Source organism: Gossypium raimondii, chromosome 1 (assembly GCF_025698545.1).
Source record: "Gossypium raimondii isolate GPD5lz chromosome 1, ASM2569854v1, whole genome shotgun sequence".
Classification (NCBI taxonomy): Eukaryota; Viridiplantae; Streptophyta; class Magnoliopsida; order Malvales; family Malvaceae; genus Gossypium; species Gossypium raimondii.
This window is the reverse complement of record NC_068565.1, coordinates 47,438,157-47,462,606: the sequence shown is the minus strand read 5'-3', so window position 1 is coordinate 47,462,606 and position 24,450 is coordinate 47,438,157. Positions and strand designations below refer to the sequence as shown.

The following is a 24,450-nucleotide window of genomic DNA, read 5'->3' as shown; positions in this document are numbered from 1 at the left end:
ATAAACAAGTCTTTGATGTATATGCAATATTGAGCTTGTGAACCTTTAGGTAATATGATTGATCAACGCCCCTTCAATTTCTCCCAATTAAGTGCTTTGAAAAACATGAAATAAAAAGAGGTATTATTTTCTTAATATTTCTTCAAAATCAATCTCTTCAAATATGGTAAATAGATCATGCTAAAATTCTTTAAAAAACACCTTGTTTGATTAAATAATTTCATCAATCATAACCTCGTAGATTACTACTCAAAATATTATTATTTAAAAAAAAAAGATGCAAGTGAATAATTACGATAGGCATGTCAAAAATTGCTAACAAATAAGGTAAGTTGCATATTGTTAGGTTCAAAAGTGAGTTGCAAACATAAATAGTTTCATTCAATGTGATATTAATTTATTGCACATGTTCAGCAAGTGAAATCCAATATTCTTTAAACCGGACCAATGGTCGAATCGGTCAAGTCACCAGTTCGTCCGGGTTGAGCGATCCAACTAAAAAATTATTTAAAAAAAAACAATTCAACTGGTTTTTAGTTAATTCAACCAGTTCATACCGATTTCTGATCTAACGGTTTAAAGCCACTCTCCAAACCCCAATTGATTCCCGATTTAGTCCGGTTCATACAACACTGAGTGAAATCTAATTACAACAAAATTTGCAGCCTTGGGATGGAATTGTTCTCATACATGATAATCATGGTGAAATGTTTGTGGGAAGATAAAGACAAACATGTTTGTTTTTGTCAATTTAAAAATATTTGGTGAAATCAAAACTACATTAATACTTGTTAAAACTAGTTAAGTGCCAAATTTGAACAGTAAAGCATGTGAATGTAAGTATAACCGTCGATATTGTTTTAATTTGGGTAAAGGCAAGGTTATGAAAATGTCAAAAAAGCGTCCTATTTTCCTGAGAAAATGAAGGGTGTTTTCATTGGGAAAGATTATGGCAAACAGAAAAAAGGAAATGAAAATGTTTTCGAAGATGCTAAGTAAATGGTTAATTTCTTTTGTGTTAATGACCTTTCTCTCCTCATTCATTGGGAACTAAAACGGGAATTAGATACTGACTGTCCACCCACCATTGGCAGGCTGATATGGTTTTTTTCCAGGGGCGGTGGAGCCTTGTTTACGGTTTAGAATCATTATAAAAGCATTTGACTATCATTAGTTGATTGCTATTATTATTGATGTTCATTTTATATTCAATTCTTGGATCATGGATAAAAGAAAATTTATGTAAAGGAACCTTCCCCTTCAGTAAGGATGGAGGACAACAGAATTTCTGAACCAGAGGTGGTCCTTTAAAGACAAAAAGATTACTTCATTAATTTTACAGACTTTGTAATAATGGAAAGTTTAGTTAAAGGTTGTGTGTGTCATATGGACAACCCACAGCAGTTATATATACTCCACTCCCTTCATTCTTCTTCTTCATTCCTCACCAGCCTATTCTTTTTCTTCTTTAACTCACCAGCTCCTGCAACACTCTCTTCCTTGCTCTCTATCCATTTGTTGGTTTTTTGTGTCACTTAGCAAAGATGGGAGAGAAGGGTGCTGTCAAAAATCGCCTTCACAACAACCTGGTTTTTGACCACCCCATTGGCTTTGATGACGATGGCAGACTCAAGCGAACTGGTAAATTCCACCAAGTTTATGGCAACATCCCTTTGCACCAAACACTTGCTTATGTGATGTCACTGTTTTTTTCATGTGCCAGGAACTGTATGGACGGCAAGTGCTCATATTATTACGGCTGTGATTGGTTCTGGCGTCCTGTCCCTGGCTTGGGCCACTGCTCAGCTTGGATGGATAGCTGGTCCAGCAGTTATATTTTTGTTCTCTTTTGTAACTTACTACACCTCTACTCTTCTTGCTGCTTGTTACCGCTGTGATGACCCTGTTAATGGCAAGAGAAACTATACGTACATGGAAGCTGTCAGAGCAAATCTTGGTAGACTAGAATGAAACTTTCGATTGCAGTAACAAAATGGGAGGATTCTTCCTAAACTTGTTAACTTAACCTTTTTGTTTTTTCAGGTGGGTTTGAAGTGAAGATATGTGGGTGGGTTCAATACTTGAACCTTTTTGGAGTTGCCATTGGATACACTATTGCATCATCAATTAGCATGATGTGAGTTCCTTAACACAAGGGTTCCAGCCAGAACATGTTTGCTTTCTTCTTTACTTGCGTTTGTTTGGGGGCTAACGGGAATTGTAACAGGGCTATAAAAAGGTCTAATTGCTTCCATGCAAGCCGTGGCAAAAATCCATGTCATATGAATAGCAACCCTTATATGATTGGTTTTGGCATTGCTGAAATCATTTTCTCTCAAATTCCTGACTTTGATCAATTATGGTGGCTTTCCATTGTTGCTGCTGTCATGTCCTTCACTTACTCAACAATTGGACTTGGACTTGGAATTGCTAAAGTAGCAGGTATTCACAGCTTTCGTTTACACACTTACAATGCATGCAACCTAATGTTTGGTTAATTTACCAGAGAATGGAAAAATTAGGGGAAGCCTGACTGGTATAAGTGTTGGAACTGTTACTCAAACACAAAAAATATGGAGGAGCTTCCAGGCACTTGGAGACATGGCTTTTGCCTATTCTTATTCCCTCATACTCATTGAAATTCAGGTATGTAACTTCATTTTGTCCAATTTATCTACCTCCAATAACAGTATGATCCTTGTATAGGACACACTTAAGGCTCCCCCATCCGAATCAAAGACGATGAGCAAGGCAACTTTGTTAAGTGTTGGAGTGACAACACTTTTCTACATGTTGTGTGGTTGCATGGGCTATGCTGCTTTCGGGGACTTGTCCCCCGGGAACCTTCTAACCGGTTTTGGATTCTATAACCCATTCTGGCTCCTTGACATTGCTAATGCTGCCATTGTAATTCACCTTGTTGGTGCATACCAAGTTTACTGCCAACCCCTTTTTGCCTTCATTGAGAAATCAGCAGCTAAAAGGTTTCCAGATAGTGAATTCATAACCAAAGACATCAAGATCCCCATTCCCGGCTTTCGCCCTTACAATCTCAACCTCTTTCGTCTGGTTTGGAGGACAATTTTTGTGATGCTAACAACTTTGATCTCCATGCTTCTTCCCTTCTTTAATGATATTGTTGGACTACTTGGGGCTATTGGATTCTGGCCACTCACAGTTTACTTCCCAGTAGAGATGTACATTTCTCAAAACAAGATAGCAAAATGGAGCACAAGATGGCTTTGCCTCCAGATTCTCAGCATTGCTTGCCTTAGTATCACAATAGCAGCTGCTGCTGGTTCTATTGCAGGGGTTATTCTTGATCTCAAGTCATATAAGCCCTTCTCCACCGCCTACTAGTTCAAGTTGAATTGAGCTCATATCAGACAACTCATGATTGAACAGTTTAAAAAGCAAGGAAAAATAATCTTTATAGGTTAAAAAAGTTCTACTTCATGTTCATCAAGCCAGATTTGTTGTTGTTACTTACCACTACTGCTAAGCAGTTTCTTCTCTTCTTTTTTTCCCTGTATTGTTCAACAAAATGGGGTCAATGTTCTACAATTTGAACTTGTAACTTTCCCCATCAGTCATTGCAAAATGAACAGCTTTGAGCATAGAATAGAATAGAATAGCATGAACTTTTATCATACAATTAAAGCTAGCAATTTGATATGGAGATCCTTGAAAAAGCAACTACCAGCTAAAAAGAGCAATACAACATAGAACAGTTCAATCGGTGAAAATGTCACCAATTTTGGTGTTATTAAAAACAAAAAAGCCTGAGAAACTGCTATGTTAAGAGGATTTTTTAGGGTAAACTGTACCATCAATTACTAAACTGTGGATATCTTTTCGTTTTGGTCACTTAACTAAAAAAGTTACAATTTGGTCACTGAAATATTCAAAAGTTTTCATTAAAGTCATTGAATTGTTAAAATTGATGCTATATGGCTTTCTTTGTTTGCATTCCTTGCACCAATCGAAAGTTTTCTTTCCTCTTCTTTTACAATTAGTTTTTTATTTATTTTATGAAACAACTTTAGATACCAAAAATTTACGAACCAAAATTCTAATAGCTTTTGTTCCCCAATCTCCGACAATGACCGTCATATTGCCTTGGATCTAAGGTATGCTCTTCTACTTGTTGATGGATACTAATCTACTATACCAATCGTTTAATTGTCTCTTGAAGCTTGCTGGTGAATTTTTTTTCCTTTAAAATTAATAATCAAATAACTTAAATAATAATTTTTGAATAATTTAGTAACTAAATTATAAATTTTTTAATTAAATTATCAAAACAAAATTTATTCATAATTTAATGAATACCTTTATATGTTTTATCATGTAAAAGCTATATTTATTGAAGTAATTATTAGCCAAAACTGATTAGTAAAGTAAACTTGTTAGTGAACAATATTAGCTTCAATTTCAAGGTAAATAATAAGAATGCTAAAATTGTAGATCAAAATAATTATTATAGAATTAATGTATCATTTCAAGCACTAAGAATCTGTAGTCTACTATTATTTATTCTTCCACAATGACAAATATTATATATAAACTAAAAATTACAAATCAATCTAAATTCTTCAAAAAGAATGGAAGTGTTATATTAAACGTCGATAATAATAATAGGAAAAATATGAATATGTAGATTTTACATGAAAAATTTCTATTGAAAAAATCACGGATAGAGAAGAAAAAATTCATTAATAACTAATAGAAGAAATATAGTTTTATACGAATTCAATTTGTGCGACATGACCCTCGATCCTTCACCCCACAAATCCTCTATTTGCCTCCTTATTTTCTTTTAACAAGTGAGTTATAAATTGAATTTTTTAAATCGAATCAAACGAAATTCAAGTTAGATAACTCTATATTATTATTATTATTATTATATGCATAAAAGGTAATAAAAATGTAAATCCGTGATGAGAGATGGAAGTTATGCGGTGGTGGTGACAAGTGAAGGGAGGACAAGCGGAAGGCTTTAGGAGGTCCTCGTGAGTGGTAGGGCCGGGAAGAGTTGTTAGTATAGTAAATTTTGTCTCTTTGGGTGTCGTTCCCACTCTGCTTAGGGTAATTATGGAGTTTAGAGAGTTGAAAAGTGAGTTTTTTAGAGAAGAATCTCCCATAATTGGGGGGATTCCCAATCTCTTACTCTACTATTTTATGTTTTTTCACATCAAGTAATTATTTGTATAAGAAATCAAGTTTAGTAGTGATTTGATTGCCTTCTGACGACATGAACGAATGAAAATCAAGGAATTACCACAAATCAACTCGATTGCTTTATCAACATACTAATTTTTTATTCCAATTTAATTCGATAAAATTTTTTATTTTTATTTAAAAAAATCGTATTAAACAAAAATCAATTCATAAATTAAAAGGATTTAGATCCAATTTTCAATCAACAATTCTCTAACCAAATCTAGTGAAACTACAAACAAATGGAGCAAAGAATTTTCTATGTCGGCACATTTAATCATATAATCCGCGACCCCGTTTTGATCCCTCAAAATATGTCGAACTCGTAACTCTTATTTTCGACGCAGCAACTGATGCAATAACCTTAATTCCACTAAGTTACTATTGGCTCCTCCACTAGACAAGATTAATTCTATAGTACATTATCACTCTCTACTTCAACCTTTCTGAACCCTTTCTCCCAGACTATGAAAAGGCCTTCCAATATCACTCTTGTCTCAGTTTTAAAAATTGGTTCTTTATCGAAGCTCATCGTATAAGCCTACAACCAGTTTGCATTCAAGTCCCTTAATTAACACTCCTCCAATAGAAACACTCTACCTACTAATCGACACCGCCTCATCAAAATTGATATTTTGATTGGTTCTTTGGTCTGATTGATCAGTCAGTTCTAAAAACAACCTGGATATCATATAATATATATTATTACAAATACATACTCAAATATGGTAATTTTCTAATGGGAAGGGTTTACATTTTTCTTTAATAGACACCTCGCCAATTATAATATTAAAATAATCAATGAGTCCTATTTTTAATTAATAATGTTTATAATTTTTAACAAAATGTAATTTAACATTAAAATTCATTTTAATTCCTGTTTGTCAATAACATTAAAACTTTTTTCCTTTGTTAAATACGCTATCATTTATTAAGAAAGTAAAACTATAGGCTCTTACTAGAGAAAAAGATTAAATTCGGTAGTAAATTAATCTATTTTATAAGGTATAATGTTAAATTTAGCCTTTAATATCTATATTTTTAGTTAATTTGACCCTTATTTTTTATTTTAATTAAATTTGGTGCTCAACTTTTAGAAAGAGTCAAATCGCTTTTTTAACGAAAATGTTGACTAAAACATTATTTGCTAACAATGTTGACATGGTAACTCACTGGCAATCTATGTACATTTCATACTAATATGCACATATCAATTCTAATATTAAAATTTTTAAAACAGCTTTCTAAAACTAAATTTAATCATAGTTTATAAAATTGTACTTTAATTAGAAAAATGTAATGCATATTTTTAAACATATAGATTAAATTTTAATTTTATAAATTTCAGTATTGTAAAACAAATTAATTAATTAATTAATTAAATATGTTGATATATTTAAATTTGAATATGAAAACATATAAATTACTAAATTATTTTAAAAATACTAAGGAAATTTTAAGATTTAGCTTTGGTATATATGATTTTTCATACAAACTTTGAAGGTCTTAGGTCACACGCGACTTAGGAAACAAGTCCTAACATGACTAATCTCCTATGAATTGATAAGACTGTCCAAGGAGTATGTATATATTCATTCCCACTTACCAAGGAGAGGGACTATCTCCTTCTCCTCTACGATTTTGACACAAAGGGAATTTTATGTGAACCTTCTTCAATAGCCCTCTTCTTAGATCCCTTTTCCCCTCCTACAACTTTACATTAATAATTGGTGCAATAAGCGTCGACCTACTCGCAACCAATCTTTAAATCAAGAAAACCTTCCAACTATTACTAATTATCTTCCACCTAGTAATCAATCTTACAATCTGTCAGACCCATACAATCAAAGGAACCCTCTCCTCGGTGGAAATACTATAGCGACCCCCGAAAATAACTTCTCCACCAACATCAAGAATTTCACTTTACCCTACACCCGAGGATCAAACTACACCCAACCCATTTCTAACTCCAAGAAAATCTTTGAACTCTAAGAATAATTGAAAATAATGCAAGAACAACTGCAACAACAACAAGGACCACAAGCAACCTGAAATCTCCTTCAAAATAAAATGTCCCCGGCTGATGAAGAAGTAGCCTCATCTCACCCAGACCATTGTCAGGAGCATCCAATCAATAATCCTATAAATTGGGTTGTTACAAAAAGTTTCACTATTGCTGTGTATAGGTAAGCATATCCATATATCCATATATGGAATAATCATCTATGAAGAATATGCAATAATCCTAGCCTCTTTGTGCACTGATGTTCATGAGGTCGCATACATCAGTATGCACAAGTTCTTAGAATTGAGCAGCCTATTGGTCATTTTAGCTTCTAAGCAATATTCACATTGTGGAAGATACATCTTTTTAAGCGAGTTTAAAGTTCTATCTTTCACAAGTTTAATGACCATTTCTTAGTTAATATGTTCAAATCTTAAATTCCATAGATATGTCTCATTAGATCGAGAAGTTTTAAGTTTTTATTGACAAGTTAAGTTTCAAGAAGTGATTGCATCTTGGGTTTGATAAAATAGATATTATTTTCATCCATCCAAGACAAATAGAAAAACAAAATTTTTCATGTACTAAGTAATTTCCTATGATTTAGTAATTTCTTATTTACGAATTACTTAATTACTTCATACATAAAACATTAAAAGTTTCTAAGAAGAAATTAAGTAATTTGTAAATCATGATAAAATTACTTATTACATAAAATATTACTTAAAATGTTAAAATATTTCTAAAACCAATAACTTATTAAGGAAGTTGTACCTCATACTAAGCTGGTATTAAGAAGCTCATACTAGAACCTAATACTATGAACATGCTCAAGATATAATGGACTTATAATCGCAGCTGTAAGCCCAATTATTGCATGAAAAAAACAGCGACGACACAATAACAATAGTGACATAATGTTGGGATATTATTACTTTTAGATGCATTACTTCCCAAAGATGAGGTGAAGGACTCATGAGCGAGGGGCAATGGTCTGTCTGGTAACTTAGGAATATCAATATCACCCTCTAACATCTTGAGAGCCTCCACAATTTTCCATGAGCGCAAAGAATCCCAACCCGACCAAACCTTTCCATCACCCCTTTAGGCCCTTTTTTCTCTTATATATTGATTCATCCAAAATTTCTTCCACGTTTCAACAAATATGATGAATTTGACGTGTCAAGTACTTTCTCTCGCTCATGACCAAAGCTACAAACATCAGTTTTCTCTGTTATTTGTCCACACTAGTGAGCGTATCCTGGTGCTAAATAACCATGTGTGGTGAGATGAGACTACCCTTACAAACTCTGAGTAGATTTCGTAACTCAAAAATGGAGGTCTCTTTAAGGTGCTGGCTAATTCCAATACCGAAAAGACTGGTGAGTGTTTGGCAGCACTGAGTTCCTTACAGGAAGGTGGGAGTCCCCCATGTTGATAATGTGTAAAACAATGGCGTTTGGACATATTGGACCTGATGTTATAAAGGGTTTGGTTGGTTATTGAACCATCTATTTTGGCCGGCGGTGGTCAAACTGCATGTTTTTGCTTTTTCCTAGCTTAAGTGGTTGGCGGTCAAAGTCATTCTTAAAATAAAATATGAAAGAGCTGTTTGTTAATTTGTTTTTCACACTAGCGGGTAAATTGTGGGTTAAGCCCTCAACCCTATAATTTGTTGTATTTCATACTCTCTACCGATCTTTATAATCTTAATCTTATGATTTTTATTAACACCGACCAAAATCTAAATTCAGGGCCCATTGGATGGATGGTGCATGTACATGCAGTTAGTGTAAAAACAGCGGTGACAGTGAAATTAGATACTGCAACGTAAAATAAAAAGAAAATTAAATATATCGCACTTGAGGAAAACGCTCATCCATAAGAAAATAATAATTCAAATATGTTCCAAAATTAATTGAATAAAAATGGATTCAAATCCAAAATATCTCATTTTAAAAAGGAAATTCTAATAAAATAATTTCTATAACTTGAATTATAAAATTGTTTTACTTTAACTTATATATCGTAATTGTTATATTAGAAAGTGACAGAGTTTGCAATTATAATTTAGCATATATTTGGGAGGTCATACTCAACAATGGAATTCAACGTTAAAGGCATGATTCAATTTTCAAATTTATAATATATTATATTTTAAATTTTTATATTTGTACTTATCTAAATATATAATAATATAATGTAACTATTGGAAAATGAAAATGATTTATATTAAAGATAAAAATATTAGTATAACTCATCCCTATTCAATTTTTTTGGTACTTCTCATATTTGTTTTGGGGTCTATAACTGGAGTTCGGCCACGTGAATTTTCATGTCTGAGGTTTTAGTCCTATCTGTACTTTGTTCATATAAATATTTAATATTATCTCTAACTTAATTTAAATTTAATTTAATTATTTTAATTAAGTTTGGATCCATGTTGAAATATTTTATTTACTGTAATTACCTTTAATAATAATTATTCATATTAATTATATAAAATTTAAAATAATTTATTTTAAAACAGCCAAAACAAATATCATTTTGCGTGTCAAACATAGCCATCCTACAAAATTCTTTGTTGTTCCCTTCTCCTCGTTGTTTACCTACGAGCCTGGTCTAAATTTCCATTTTCAAAAACCCTAACCCTAAACGCTTTCCTTAACCTATTACTATATGACTAGCTGTAGTCTCATGGAGGCTCATACTGACCAATGGTTAACAAGGTTAAACCTAATCTCACAAAAGATCGTTATTTCTTTTCAACAAAAGAAAAAAAAAATAGCAGATTTGTATTTGTTTTTTAAAGGCAAATGGCTTGGCCTTGTCAAAAACCCTGAAACAAACATGTCCCTACTATCACACTTCGAAAGTTCCCTGTCTTCCAAACCTGAAATAGAATGTTTCCCTGTTACTTTTTACTCTTTATGACTTGTCTCTCTTCAAACCTCATTTTCTGCACCAACAAAAAAAAAAAAAAGAAAAGAAAAAGAAAAAGAAAGATGGGGAGGGGGAAGATTGAGATCAAGAGGATTGAGAACTCAAGTAACAGGCAGGTTACTTATTCAAAGAGAAGGAATGGGATTATGAAGAAAGCTAAAGAGATTACTATACTGTGTGATGCTAAAGTTTCTCTTATTATCTTCGGTAGTTCTGGCAAGATGCACGAGTATTGCAGCCCTTCTACTAAGTATAATAATCAACCTTTATTTCCTCCTTGCTTTTTCTCACCCTTTTTCTGTACTTTCTTCTTGATTGGTTTTCTGTTTTTTGAAAAAAAATAAAAATCCTAATATGGTGAAGTTTGGTCGATATTTTGGACCAATATCAGAAGACTTCCGGGAAGAAGTTATGGGATGCTAAACATGAGGCAAGTTTGTTTCTTTTCTTTGTTTTTTCTGAGTTTTCTTCCATATGAACTATGAATTCCTTAAATGGATCCACAAGTGGGATAATATATATTTATTTTCTTTCTCAATAAAAGTGGGATGAATTGATCTAGTAATTTAGACCTTTATCTCTCAAGCATATATATATATATATATAACATCTATGAACAGATCTAGTACTAAATGTTATTCTCCACCTTCCTTTCCTTTGTAAAAATTAAAGTAACTATATGGGAGTTAGTTTAAAGGCACAAAACAATAATGGATGTAACAGATCTCAATGTAAGATCTACCTAGTTCATGATGGTAGCTCTAGGGTTTCTTGGTCTAAACCACAAATTTAACCAACATATTTATTATAAGCTCATATCTAAATATGATTTTTCTTGTGATTTGTGAGAGATAATTTTTCTTCTCTTAAAACAAAAACTCTGCAGAATCTCAGCAATGAAATTGATAGAATCAAGAAAGAGAACGATAACATGCAGATTGAACTGAGGTATATATGTCTACACTTGTCCATCTATGATATGTTTCTTTGGGATCTATGTTATATTGTGTCTTAGTTGTTGAAGTATTTTTCTACAGGCATTTGAAAGGGGAGGATATCACCTCTTTGCCTTACAAGGAGCTGATGGCCATAGAGGATGCCCTTGAAAATGGGCTTACCTATGTTCGTGGCAAACAGGATAGTGGATTTTGCCTTAATTACTTACATAACAGTACTCTATTTTTCCTTCAACATCACTAAATACACACACACATATATATATCTTCTTTTTTTTTGAAGGAAAATATATATATATATCTTTGAGTTAAAGCTTATCAATCTCTCTTTTCTTTTTCTTTCGTACAGATGGATGTCCTTGATAAGACATGGAAAAATGTATGTATACAGTATTAATTACAAGTAGCTTACTGTTTTTCTTTCCTTTTTTTTATTATTGGTTCTTAATAGATGATATAATATTAGAATTACTGTTGATTTGCTTATTCGACACGCCCAAATATATTTTCTTTAAGTAGTGAAGCTTTTATTTTCCTAACTTTATGGTGTGCTTCTCTCAGACTAAATTCCTGGAGGAGGACTACAAACAGCTCAGTTTCATTCTGGTATTTATTCTCTTCCAAACATCTTTAACCCTTTACTTCAAGAAAACTATTGATGCAAGGTCTGATAATGAAGTTACAGGTGATTTACATTGTGATAATACCGAGAGCCACTAACGAAGTATCCATAGAGTATAGGTAATAATGAGTGCTTGGTTTTTGGCGGAGGAGACCCTAAGGTTTTGGGGTCTTCTGTGGGGGGCTTTTTTGGATCCGTTGAATAGAGAACTTACTTTTAAGCCCTAAGAATAGGGCCACGGTTGATTAGATTTATGGGTGTCTGAGTTTATTTAATGTAACTAGTCAAGGCATAGTTTTGTGTTGAGGAGTTGGTATTGGGAAATGATGAACACAAGTGCTTGTCTTCTTAAGAAATTTGTTTAAGATCTGATGGCCTTCCTTATTAAGTTTTGTTTTTCTTTGGCGAGGGTCGCTAGGCAAGGTCTTTATAGGGTATAACAATTGCCAATAATTAGCCTTCTCTAAAATTCTTAGAACGAAAGTAGGTTGTGGAGAGAAGAAATCATAGAGACGTTTGATATTTTATCTGCCCCATTGTTGAGAAAAAGTTAAAAGTCAATATTGTTCCATTAGTACATAAATCTCGTTTTATTGGGAGACTAATGCTTCCATATAAAGTGGTGTTTGGGAGTGTTTTTCCAAGTCGAAAAGGTAGAGGTTGAAGCCATGTTAGCGTTGAGGATACCAAGTTACCTCATTACAAGTAGGACAAGTTGAGTGATGCTTCGACAGATGAGAACTAATTTTTCCTTCCTCTTTACTCATTTGAAGTAGAGTTTGATTTGTTGTTTCTGTTGTGCTATCAAACAGGGTGTGTGCTATCAGATTACGAGATTGTGCTAGGTCAATTAGTATTGTGTTTGACTTTAAGTCATTATTAGAGGTTCTGTTTGAATGAAAGAATTTTGAATTACGTGGGAGCAGACGATCTTCCTTATTTCAAGTAGCATTTTGATTTATACTTGTGACTTAGCTCTACGGAGGGGGGTGGTTAGGATCTTTTGGCAAAAAGGATGCTTGGCGAAATCGTCCAACATGCAAACTTTGTTTGAAATTATATGACCTTATCTAAAATGAATGGTTTGGCAGCGTAGGATTGATGACTTTGTCAAGCAACATTTTAAGCTATAGGATCCTGATCACCTTTGTCAAGCAACATTTTAAGTTATAGGATCCCGATCACCTATTAGCCACTCCTTCCTAAGGCTAAATCATGAGATAAGTTCATTTGCTATCACGCCATTCAAACTTCTTTTGTTCAAATATAACCTCCAAAAATGACCATGATCAAGAGATCGCTCAACTTGTGACAAACTCTTGAGCATCCATATCAGGAGTATAAGAACAATCCTTGTAGGAAGTAGGAAAAGGAAACTCATCTCCTAACTTGTCCATATGTAAGTTGCCTCAAACTAAACCCAAAAGTGAATTACCTCATATCACAAAGCAACATATTTCTCAACTTTTCTTCTCATTGGAAATTTTGAGAGTAAATAAATTTTTAAAATTACTAGCATGAGGTGATTCACACTTATTATATTTTAAAAAGAAAGCCATCAAAAGATGCCAAGCACACCCCGCCAATTGACCTAGAGCAATCTCCTAGTCTGATAGCACAACAACAAGCCAAAGATTCAACTATAGATGAAACCTTGCTTAAAATAAGTAAAGGGGAAAGAAAAAGTGCCTGCCGAAGCATTACTAACTTGTGAGAACTATTATAAAATCATACTTGTAATGTGATAACTTGATACTGACAACCTCCACCTCCTTCGATCTGGCACAACACTCACAAACACTGCTTTCTATCAAAACATCAGGATCCTCCAAGGAGGGTTTGTGTCAATCGGTGGAACAACTATAAAACAAGAAAGCAAAAACAAAAAATAGAAGAAAAAAAAAAGCTTTAAAACTTGTAGTTATCTAGGTAGGAAAACCAAGTGACAAAAAGCTCATCAACTGTTATAACAAGCATGTAGCAATCAAAACACATTAAATACATCACTAACTGCACCAATCAACAAATGCCATGTGAAAAGCTGACAAAACTCACTAAAACATCAAGTGGAAATTAAGGAAATGACCATAAAAACACCAAATTAAATGTTGCTATGATTTCTTCTCGGCACAACATACATCGCTACAGCAACCTAACCAATTAGTAGCCTCGGAGAAGGCCACTTCATAACGTTAAGTTCCTTTCGAGGTGACCAGTTCTTGTCCGTCCATCATTTCCTAATACCATCTACTAGCCATATCAAGTCAACTTAGGCACCCCTCAATCTGACCAACTGCCACTTAACTTCTAGGCTTAGACGGTATGGTCTTTATTCAAGGGACACAAAAGAGGGCTCAAAACCTTATATAGAAGCTCCTCTTCAACACCAAAAGAAGGCCAAGCACTCATTATTACTGATATTCTGCGCATACTTCACCAAATACTTAAAAAAAAACCCTCAATGGCTTTCAATACCACCACGATAACCCTCCTCATTCTCCATCATAAAGTCTTGTATCAACAAAAAAGCATATAGTATGTATTAATGGAGTGGGAAGGAAAGAGTGATCATAACTTGAAAGTTTTGGCTTTAATTTTTGCATGTAATTAAAGAAGCTATAAAAAAAGGAAAGAAGTAATATATAGGAATATCTCAAATAGCATGTGGATTTTTTTAAGATTTATTCTGGTTTTGGATCAAATATATCATGATTATTGGTCCAACAGTTCATTCTAGTATAATAAGTTACTGATTGAGGAGGGCAGAAATGTTAGGTCATCCCGCTCAATCAGCCAGTTTCAACTTTAATCAAATTAATTTGGGATAAATATCAAAACTATTCATAAACTTTGATTTAATGTGTAATGTCATACATAAACTTTGATTTTGTGCGATTTCATACATAAAATTTTGATTTGATTCAGTTTTTACAAATCACTAGCAACTTATCGAATTAGCACCATTTTAGATTGATATATATATTGCATATACTGACAGTTATATTAATTCAATATAAAAATAAATGTATATATTCATTTCTTTAAATATGTACAACTGAGTCAAAATTAAGGTTTTATGTATACATATGAATCACAATTCAAGTTTCATATATATAATTGCACCAAATTAAAGTTCATGCCTAAAATTACACGTTGGACTAAAGTTCATGTACAAATTTAATATTTATCCCAATTAATTTGGTTATAGCAAGTGTGGTCTATATTTACTAGTCGACCTATGCTAATTTTCATGAAGCATTAAATCTCAAATTTACACATCAATTTTGATTCATGTGCAATGTGATATATAAATTTTAAATTGATGAATTATATACATAAAATTTTAGTTTTGATTAAATTGTGTTTTTATTTTCGCTCAAGAAAAAAGTTAATAGTATATTTTAGTTTTGTTTTTTTTTTAATTTCAAGTCAATTGTAAACATTTATAAGTAAAGATGTTTTCACTTATTTTTATTTTGAGTAAAGATGTTTTATAAGTAAAGATGTTTTATTTCAAGTCAATTGTAAACATTTATAAGTAAAGATGTTTTCACTTATTTTTATTTTGAGTAAATATAATTGTTTATCTATGCAAGAAGGTAAATTTAAAATGTATCTCATTGATAATAGTGTTAGTGATTTATGAAAATTGAACTAAAATCAAATTTTCATGTATACAATTGCACAAAACCAAAAGTCACAGATAACATTACATATTCAATCAAAGTTCATGTATAATTTATCCATGAATAATAACGGAAAAAAGTGGTCTTGGTTCCCATATGTTGGGATTGCTCAATTGCTCAATGCTATATCATTTTAGCTTTTAGGGTGTGCTTGGTTGGTGAAAAAGTGGATGGATGAAAGGAATGAATAGAAAAATGAAAAAATAACTAAATTTTGAATTTGCTTGGTAGGAAAGAAAAGTGAGTGGAAAGAAATAGGAAAGCTCGTTTTTGATCTTTCTAATTTTCTTTCCACCCAGCCAAGTATGCTGCAGCAAAAGAGCTAAAAAAGCACAATGCATACGGCAGCACCTTGTTGAGTTGACATAAGCCTATGGGGAGCATACAAAAGGGAAAACTTTTCTCCTTTAACCAGTTGAAAGCCCTTAAGGCTAGCAAGGATCTTTGGTAGATCAGCGATTTCCTCTATTTTATCCCTGTATTGTAATAAATAATAATGTAAATGTTGCTAGTCCTAGATAATAGTATATAAATATAAACATGCATGCCTATTCCAATATAATGTTATTCATGTTTTAGTCATAAACTCATCATCATCATCATCATCATCATCATCATCATCAATATAGTCTGATTCCATAACGCACATGTATAATCTCTCTTTTAATTAATATTTTGCAGAATCAACAACAAGTCGCTTATGAAAGTGCAAGAGAGCAGATGGATCATGGATACCAGCGAGCCCGGGACTACAACTCACAGATGTCTTCCACCTTCCAAGTGCAGCCAATGCAGCCAAACTTACAAGAGAGAATGTAATAACACTGTGGATTGGGGCATGCTGAAGCCTGAAATTCTCTCAAGCTTGCTTTCTGGTGATAATATGATAACATTTTATCTGAGTATTTAATTCCAGGGATGTGATATGAGCTTAAACTCATGCATATTTACCTCTTGTAATAATTTCTAAGTTGTATTGCAGTCCCAACTATGAACTTGTTTTATATTGCTGTATCTATTCTCAGTGTCTTTATGAAACTATAGACTGGTATTTCTGCTTGCTAGCAAATCAATTCTTTACTTTGATTTTCAATATTGTTCCTATTTTTATTTTTTCTTACAAATTTCTTTTGATTTTAAATGGGATAATGTCCTTTAGAGTGTTAAGGAAGTTCTTAACAGGATAGTTTTAAAAAATCTGGTGAAGTATTAAAATTTTGCCTTGAATGATTCATTGAGTCTTAGCTTAGTATGGGTATTGTTAATAATGTAAGAGCACGTGGACTTGAGTTGTTAAAGCGACTTATCCTCTTATTTATGGGTTGAGAGACTATGGGTAATTTTAGACATTGTGTCAAAAAGAGCAAGATATGAAAATCACACAATTTTTATTGTATTTTCAACCACATTTATAATGAACTTGAACATATATATGTCTAGATTCTAATAAGCTTGGATATCTATTTGTTCAGCTTCCTTTTTACGTGCAATTTTTATATTTTTAAATAAGTTTTATTATTTTTATTTTTAGATATATGCAGACGTGCTTTTTATTAAAAAATGCAAACCATGTGTTAGCTTCTTATTGCTTTCATTAGTCATGTCAGCATTGGTTAAGAATCAAATTGGTCAAGGATAATTTTTGTTAATGAAGGAGTTCAATTGAATTTTTTTTTGTCACTGAAGGCTCAATTAAACACATTTTTCTTAAAGACTTAATTTATTTTTTACTAAGGATTTTTAAGCTTAAAAATCAAATTAATATTTATATCAAGGCCTAATATACTATTTGGTATCCGAACTTGACATATTTTTTAATTTGATATCTAAACTTTTTTGTTCAATTTGGTGCCTTGTAATATCCTCACTTTAAAAAAATAAGAATATTTATGATAAAAGTCCTTAAATAAGTGATTTATAAATAAATAGTAGTACAAAAACTTGTAATAGTTTTTAGAGGAACTATCATACATGAAAACATAGAGAACTATTAGTAGGAGTACGTGGTTAAGTTAAAATTCGGTATCAAGTTCGAGGCTAAACTGAATATGTTGAGAAAGTATAGAGATTATAAAGTACAATTATCCTATTTTATTTTGATGGAAAAGACTTAATGGAAATTTTACCATTACATAAAAAAATCAATGGTTTCATGATTGCTTTTAAATAATATTTTATTAAACACTTATTATTTAATATTTTATTTAAAATATTAATATTTTGTTTCTTTACTTTATTATTCACGAAAGTTTGGGAAAAATTATATCATCATTTTCCTTTAAATTCAAGTATAAGGAATGGTTTTTCTTCAAATTTTTCATAGATTTTGAATTTTTGAAGCTTATTTTACATATATATATCAATAGTTTTTTTTTTATCAAGTATATTGAAAGTTGCCATTAAAGGACATTGATGGAAGCTTAGAAAACTTAAGTGAAATAGGTACATTTTTTGATAGAAAATGATTAGAAGATGAACTCTAGCTTGTTAGAAGTGTGAAGAAGAAATAAAAATGGATGGAAAGTTTACTTGGTGCATTTGGCCATGGTGAAGGGGAAGTAGAGAACCTTAGCCACTTTGTGTAATATTGGTGCTAAATGATAACTTGTGAACCAATGAGTATTCTAGTGAAGACGGAATTGAAAACGGATAATCGAGTCAAAAGATATACGAATTTCGGACTAAGAAACTTAAGTTATCAACTTGATTAACAATGCATATTTAAGTTTGTTTTTATTAGTTTTAGTATTAGAATGGATAAATGACATTGTTTCGTATTGAATTGCTCCTATTATAGCTAAAAACGAAGCAAGCATCTTGAAGGAGAAAGGCGAAGAGAATGAGCAAAGTGATTGAAACTTAGGTTTGTGCAAATATCTTATTTTCATTACATAAAGCTTTAGAATATTTAATTTACTATGACTCGTTATTTTATTTTATTTTGTTTTTATGAGTTTTGGATGAGTTTGAATAATTTAGTTAATATTTCTAAAATTATATTTTGAGATGAAGACTATACTTTTCAAATGATTAAATTAGTAACTTCATGGTTATAATTTGAATTTGAGTATTATGATTTTAGATTATTGAACAAGAAAATGTTTAATATGTTTTGAATGGGAAGTCCAATTTTAAATTAGGTGATATATGATTGAATATGAAATGAAACTAAAATGAAATTGAATTGAAACGGATCATGAAACTTGGTTTTTACCTCGCTACACTAAGTTAGACTAAATCAGATATAGTTGGCATGTCATAGAGTCTCTATATTAGAGGATTTAGATCTCTCCAATTCCCAGAGGGTCGAGGGAGGAAATGACAAATTGGGAAGTTTTTATTATTGTTAGCCCCAATTCCTGGAGGGTCGTGGGCAGTCCCAATTCCTAGAGGGTCGTGGACTACTCTGATAGCCACTGTTGTTGAACAACTCGAGGTGACAGATTCGTATATCTGATTATGAACTAAACTTTAGTACAGGGTCTAAATTAAAATAAAAGCAAAAACAAAAGTTGAATTTATTTGAATTTTCATATTGTGCGAATTAAATTAATTACACGATTTTGAATTTGATTAAAAAAACTTATTTTTTTCTCGGTTTGTCAATATCGTAATATTAAAGTTTATTAATAGTAGAATTTTCTTTTATTGTGATGTTATTAATGATATTTATAATCATGTTTTTGATTTATTTCTATCAAGTAATTTATATTCAATACTCATGTAATGATTTATATGATATGAGCACCACTGAGTATAAAAAGTATTCAGCGTATGGTTTGTCTATTTTTCTGTGTGCAGCTGGTTATGTTCGGTAGGTCGTTCAAGTAGCATCCAAAGATCAGCTCAAACAATGTTGGTGAAAAGTTTACTTTATAATTTATATAAATGACATGTACCTAGGCTTGTATATATATAATATTGTGTTGTAAACTGAATCTAAACATTTTTTCTATGTTTTGCTATGTACCTAGGCTTGTACTTTATAACTAATGTTTTAATGAAATAGCAAAGCGTAGAAATCTAGTTTATTGGTATGTTATGAGAAATCGAACTATTGAGAATTGATCTGGGAAATGATTTGAATGTGGATATATTGTGAAATCTAATTTTTACAAGGGTTTTTACGTAAAATTGGCAAAAGCGTTGCCGAAATTTTTATAAAATAATTTTACTACTTCGTTTCCATTTTGATAAAGTAAGATAGAAAAGTAAGTTGCTTCGGCAACAGAATGTGGCATTTTATATTCGGATCCAACAATTGGGTCGAGTATAAGATGTCACATACCTAAACTTGACACTTATCCCAATTTGGTACCTAAACTTCTTTTTGTCCAATTTGATACCTTAACTTAACACTTTTTCCTAATTTCACACGTTAGATTTTTTGGTCTAATTTGTTATCTAAACTTCTCAAATACTATACAAATTACTCCAAAATATGAACGATGTTAGTTTTTCATGAGGGAAGTTTTTCATGAGGGAACAAAAATTGCTAATATATGACCAACATGGCAACATGTGATAGATGATATGAAATATAATGGTAGGAATGATTATATTTTTTTTGGAGTTTTCTCTAATTTACTAAACAATATGCTCAAATCTCACTTTTCATATGAGCTGATATTACTTTGACCATCAGTGGTAGGGACGATTAAAGAGGGACCTCGTGCTTAAAGCACGATTTGATTTTCACGAAGCCCTCAATTCTAAAAAATATCATCAGTACTAGAGGAAATCTGTGTTTAAATTTTCTTTTATTTAAGCTGTGCTTAATAATGGAGTTTTAAACCCCCAAAAAATTATTATGTTAAATTAAATTAAAATTAATTAATTAATTAAACTAAAAGCAATTGAATATTTAAAACACAAAAAAAGAAAGAAAATCCATCTTTTCATCACATGTAGATCATAAATTGATTATTTTGTTACTTCAAAAAAAAATATTGTTAATATATTGGAGTAGTTTATATAACATTTGAGAAGCTTAAGTACCAAATTGAACATGAAAAAACTTAAGTATCAAATTAAGAAAAAAATGACAAATTCATATACTAAATTAAAAAAGAACTTAGTTGCCAAATTAAGAAAATGCGTCAAGCATACACAAAATAAATAAATAAATAAATAAAACTTCGGTATAAAATTAAGAAAAATATTAAATTTAAATATGTTTATTCAAATAAAATATTTTGGGTAATTATTTAGTACATAACATAATTAAAATTTTGATATATATCTTATTTATTTAATTTTTAATACAATTGAAAGATACATTATAAAATATCAACTTTGATTGAAGAAATCTCACTTGTTTTTGTATAGTAGATTTATTTTTTAAAAAGGCTCGTCTTTTATTTTTATTTTTATTTTTCTGTGGAATTTGATGTTTCCAGCATAATATTAACTCCATTAATTAATAGGTGACAAACCGACCATAGCCGGAATAATTAAATGTTGCGTGGTGTAGACACGTGTTTCATCCTTTTTCCTTTTGCTGAAGACACGTGTTTCATCTTGGACCTATAAACAATAATATTGCAATATTTTCCACCAATATTTTTTTAATAAGAACTATTCACAACCCGGAGGATAATGCGCTTTGTCGTACTCGAATTCACTTTCTCTTACATTGACAACAATACTTATATAGTGACGGAGTCAAATTTGAAGGCGAAAATTAAATTTATATTTTTACAATAGTAAAAATGTAATTTTATCATTTTAATAGTCTATATCTTTATAATTTTTAAAAGGTTAAATTAAATTTTTATTTTTAGAGAGTCAAAATATAATTTTATTATTATTAATTTAAAACTTTATAAATTATAAAAAGCCTAAATTAAAAAGGCCATAATGATTCTACCATTGTATTTATATCAATTAAATTAAAAGTCAACAATGTATTTTTATACAAATAATTATGCCCTTCATTACAACATGTTGAAGACAAATCCTTTTTGGCACATTATTTGTACTACATATAATGATGAACGATTCTACGTTATTGTCAGATAGTCAATATTCAACCATACTTATCTCTCCTCCAATCAATCAATAAATATATTAGTGATTCAGTTATTACTATTTTTCTATTTTGGTCATCTAATTATAAAAATTTTTATTTTTTTATTAATTTTTCGTCATTTCTGTTTTGGTCATGGTCGTTAAATCGTTAACGTAAATAAAGATGTTGCCTTTTTAATTGATATAGCAAAAATATATTCTATCATTTCCTTTTGATTATCTTCGTAAAATTATTAATTAGTAACATTTTAATAAATTATTTTTAATGTCAATTTAGTAATATAATGAACACAATAAAAAACAACATTCTTGTTAGTTCAAAAATTATTCGAAACTTTGACTACCTCGAGATTATCTGATTGGATGAAGACCCTATCATGTCCTTGCTTCTAAAGCAAGAGCAAACCATCCAAGATTTACCACAGCTCAACAACAAAGACCGAACACTTTCCCAAAAACCGATTATATCCTAAAATCCACTGGGGACAATAACTCAACTAAATTGTAAATATATAGTAGGTATAGATAGATAAAAATAAATATTCTTTTCTCATTTCTAGCCTTAATAATGAATACCAAATAAAGATTTTTACTTCCTTATACGATTCGATATGATTTTTATTTCCAGATATGAGTCAAACTCAAAAGGTAATATACAGCAAACTTATCTCCAACAATTTTTTAAAATGAATTTCTAGTATAAAAACAAATATATGATCGATATTTGTACAAGATCCAAAATTTGGGACTAGAATTTTCTCCCATTAATGACAAGTGTTTCAGCCAGTAGCAAAATAAAGACAAGGAAAAGGACTTAGATGAATGAAGACCACATTTAAAAGAAAAATGAAAATTTAACTTCTCAGGAAATATATATATATATATCTTTCCTTCCATAATTTTCCTTAGGAAACTTCTTGCAAGCTTCGTTACCCAATAATTTGCATTATAAATAGCAACACACCCGCCACTCTGCTTTCATCATAACTGGTTGATACACAGAAATACCAAGCTTCAAGCATTTCATGTTAATGGTGATTTTCCCTTTGACAACATGTCTCCCCTTAGCAAGAACGACTTGCGACGGATTTTCGAGAAGCTTGACAAGAATGGGGATGGCTTGGTTAGCCTGGAGGAGCTTAATTGGTTGCTTGAGAGAATCGGAGTCCAGTTTAGCCTTGAAGAATTGGAGTCCTTAGTGGGAAAACCTTGTCTTGGCTTTGAAGAATTCTTGTTCTTCTATGATTCCATCTCCAACCACAACACCAAGATTGAGGCAGCCTTTGATGATGAGGAGGAGGAAGAAGAAATAAGGATGGTTCATGGTGGCGGTGATGATGATGATGATGATGATGATCATGGAGACAGTGACCTTGCCAAGGCATTCAAGGTGTTTGACTTGAATGGTGATGGCTTCATTTCATGTGAGGAGCTTCAAAGCGTGTTGGTAAGACTTGGTTTATGGGATGAAAAGAATGGCAAAGATTGCAGGAACATGATTTGCTTCTATGACACCAACTTGGATGGTATGATTGATTTTGAAGAATTCAAAAACATGATGCTACGTTCCGTTTCTTAATTCCAAGGGGTTCATCAATGTCATGAACACAATTATCAGCCTTGTTTTCTTTTGAGAACTAATTGCTGGCAGCTCTACTGTATTAAGCAAAAAATAAAACTTTATATCTATGGTGTTTTTCAGATCCAACTATAACCTTGTAATATTTTATCATCTAGTTTGATATTTACAATGCAGTGTTGGTTGTTGGTTGCAATTTAAATTTTATATACTTTTTAATTTTTATGAAAAATATTAGAAACAAGTTTGAGCATGAGAAGTACAAGAGTTTCTTTGTTCTGGGCTCAATGGTTTTTGATAGAATTGTTTTATGGATCGAGATATTCGTTCAAGTTTGAAAATTCATCTAAATTTTGACAAGGTTAAGATAAAAATATTAGACTTAGAAAATGAATTTAAGTAAAAATAAATAAATCTTCATAAAATTTGAACGGAACTCGAGCTCTAATACTTAAAACCAAAACTTGACCTGAACTTATCTTACCTCATTTTCTGGTTTTTAATATATTACTTTTCTTTTCTTTTATATATTATGTTATGCATATGACATGAAAATTAAATATATAAAGACATAATATAAATATTAAAAATATATTCAATTATTTAATTTTAAAATTTTAATAAATGGAAAAAGTATATATGATGGTTAAGATATCTATAATTATTAGATATTAAATTAAAAGGTTATATTTTAAAAATACATATAAAATAATAATATGAACAAACTTAAATGAGTTAAAGGTAAAAAAAGGGTAAATCACACCTAAGATTATTATTTTATTAATAAATTTATGTTTTGATCACTCAACTTTAAAGCTTACAAAATTATAATGAAAGTTGGAAGAAACAATTACGATGGACTAGTATCCGTAGACCACCACTGTCCATCCAATTTATAACCAGGTTAAGGCTACAATCAGAAAAACAGCAGCTCAATCAAAATTGCTATTTACATGTTGGTCCTTTATTTTATTTTTGTTTTTCATAGAATTTTTAGATTTTTTTAAAAAATTGGTTTATGTATTAATTAAGAAATAAATATATAATTTTTTACATAATAAATATATAAAATTTATTTTCTTATAACTTCAAAAAATATAATAATTAAATACGTATTTTTATTATAAAAGTATAAATAATAAAACAAATATTACATGAATAATAAAAATCATTAATAAAATAATTATTTAATATATTCTTTAATATACTTTAATTATTTATTAATTTTACAAATAACAAATAAATTATTTTTTATTATATACGTTTTAATTTAATGTTTTTAATAGTTATTTTCTTTTTTTACATTAAATTATCTCTTGCCACCGTTTTGATTGAATCCAATATCTCACCACTAATTTTAATCTCACAGTTTCACTTTAGGCATTTTATGTAACACCCCTAACCCATAT

The 24,450-nt window shown here is 30.9% G+C and overlaps 3 protein-coding genes across 3 annotated transcripts; all 3 read left to right on the top strand.

Annotated features, from left to right (window-relative positions):
• The first annotated feature begins 1,257 nt into the window (after positions 1-1,257).
• On the top strand, positions 1,258-3,679 carry LOC105786172 (amino acid permease 3). The gene is made up of 6 exons (XM_012612508.2): positions 1,258-1,641; positions 1,724-1,957; positions 2,044-2,137; positions 2,228-2,442; positions 2,507-2,646; positions 2,707-3,679. Exons 1-6 carry the CDS (start codon positions 1,545-1,547, stop codon positions 3,358-3,360), a joined length of 1,434 nt encoding a protein of 477 aa, XP_012467962.1. The 5' UTR covers positions 1,258-1,544; the 3' UTR covers positions 3,361-3,679.
• Positions 3,680-10,184: 6,505 nt separating this feature from the next.
• LOC105786171 (agamous-like MADS-box protein MADS9) lies at positions 10,185-16,525 on the top strand. Its single transcript, XM_012612507.2, has 7 exons — positions 10,185-10,418; positions 10,532-10,598; positions 11,055-11,116; positions 11,206-11,305; positions 11,474-11,503; positions 11,686-11,730; positions 16,114-16,525. Exons 1-7 carry the CDS (start codon positions 10,231-10,233, stop codon positions 16,249-16,251), a joined length of 630 nt encoding a protein of 209 aa, XP_012467961.1. The 5' UTR covers positions 10,185-10,230; the 3' UTR covers positions 16,252-16,525.
• Positions 16,526-22,395: 5,870 nt separating this feature from the next.
• Positions 22,396-23,237, top strand: LOC105786170 (probable calcium-binding protein CML44). The gene has a single exon (XM_012612506.2). The coding sequence runs from the start codon at positions 22,517-22,519 to the stop codon at positions 23,039-23,041; it is 525 nt and encodes a 174-aa protein (XP_012467960.1). The 5' UTR covers positions 22,396-22,516; the 3' UTR covers positions 23,042-23,237.
• Positions 23,238-24,450: the final 1,213 nt, after the last annotated feature.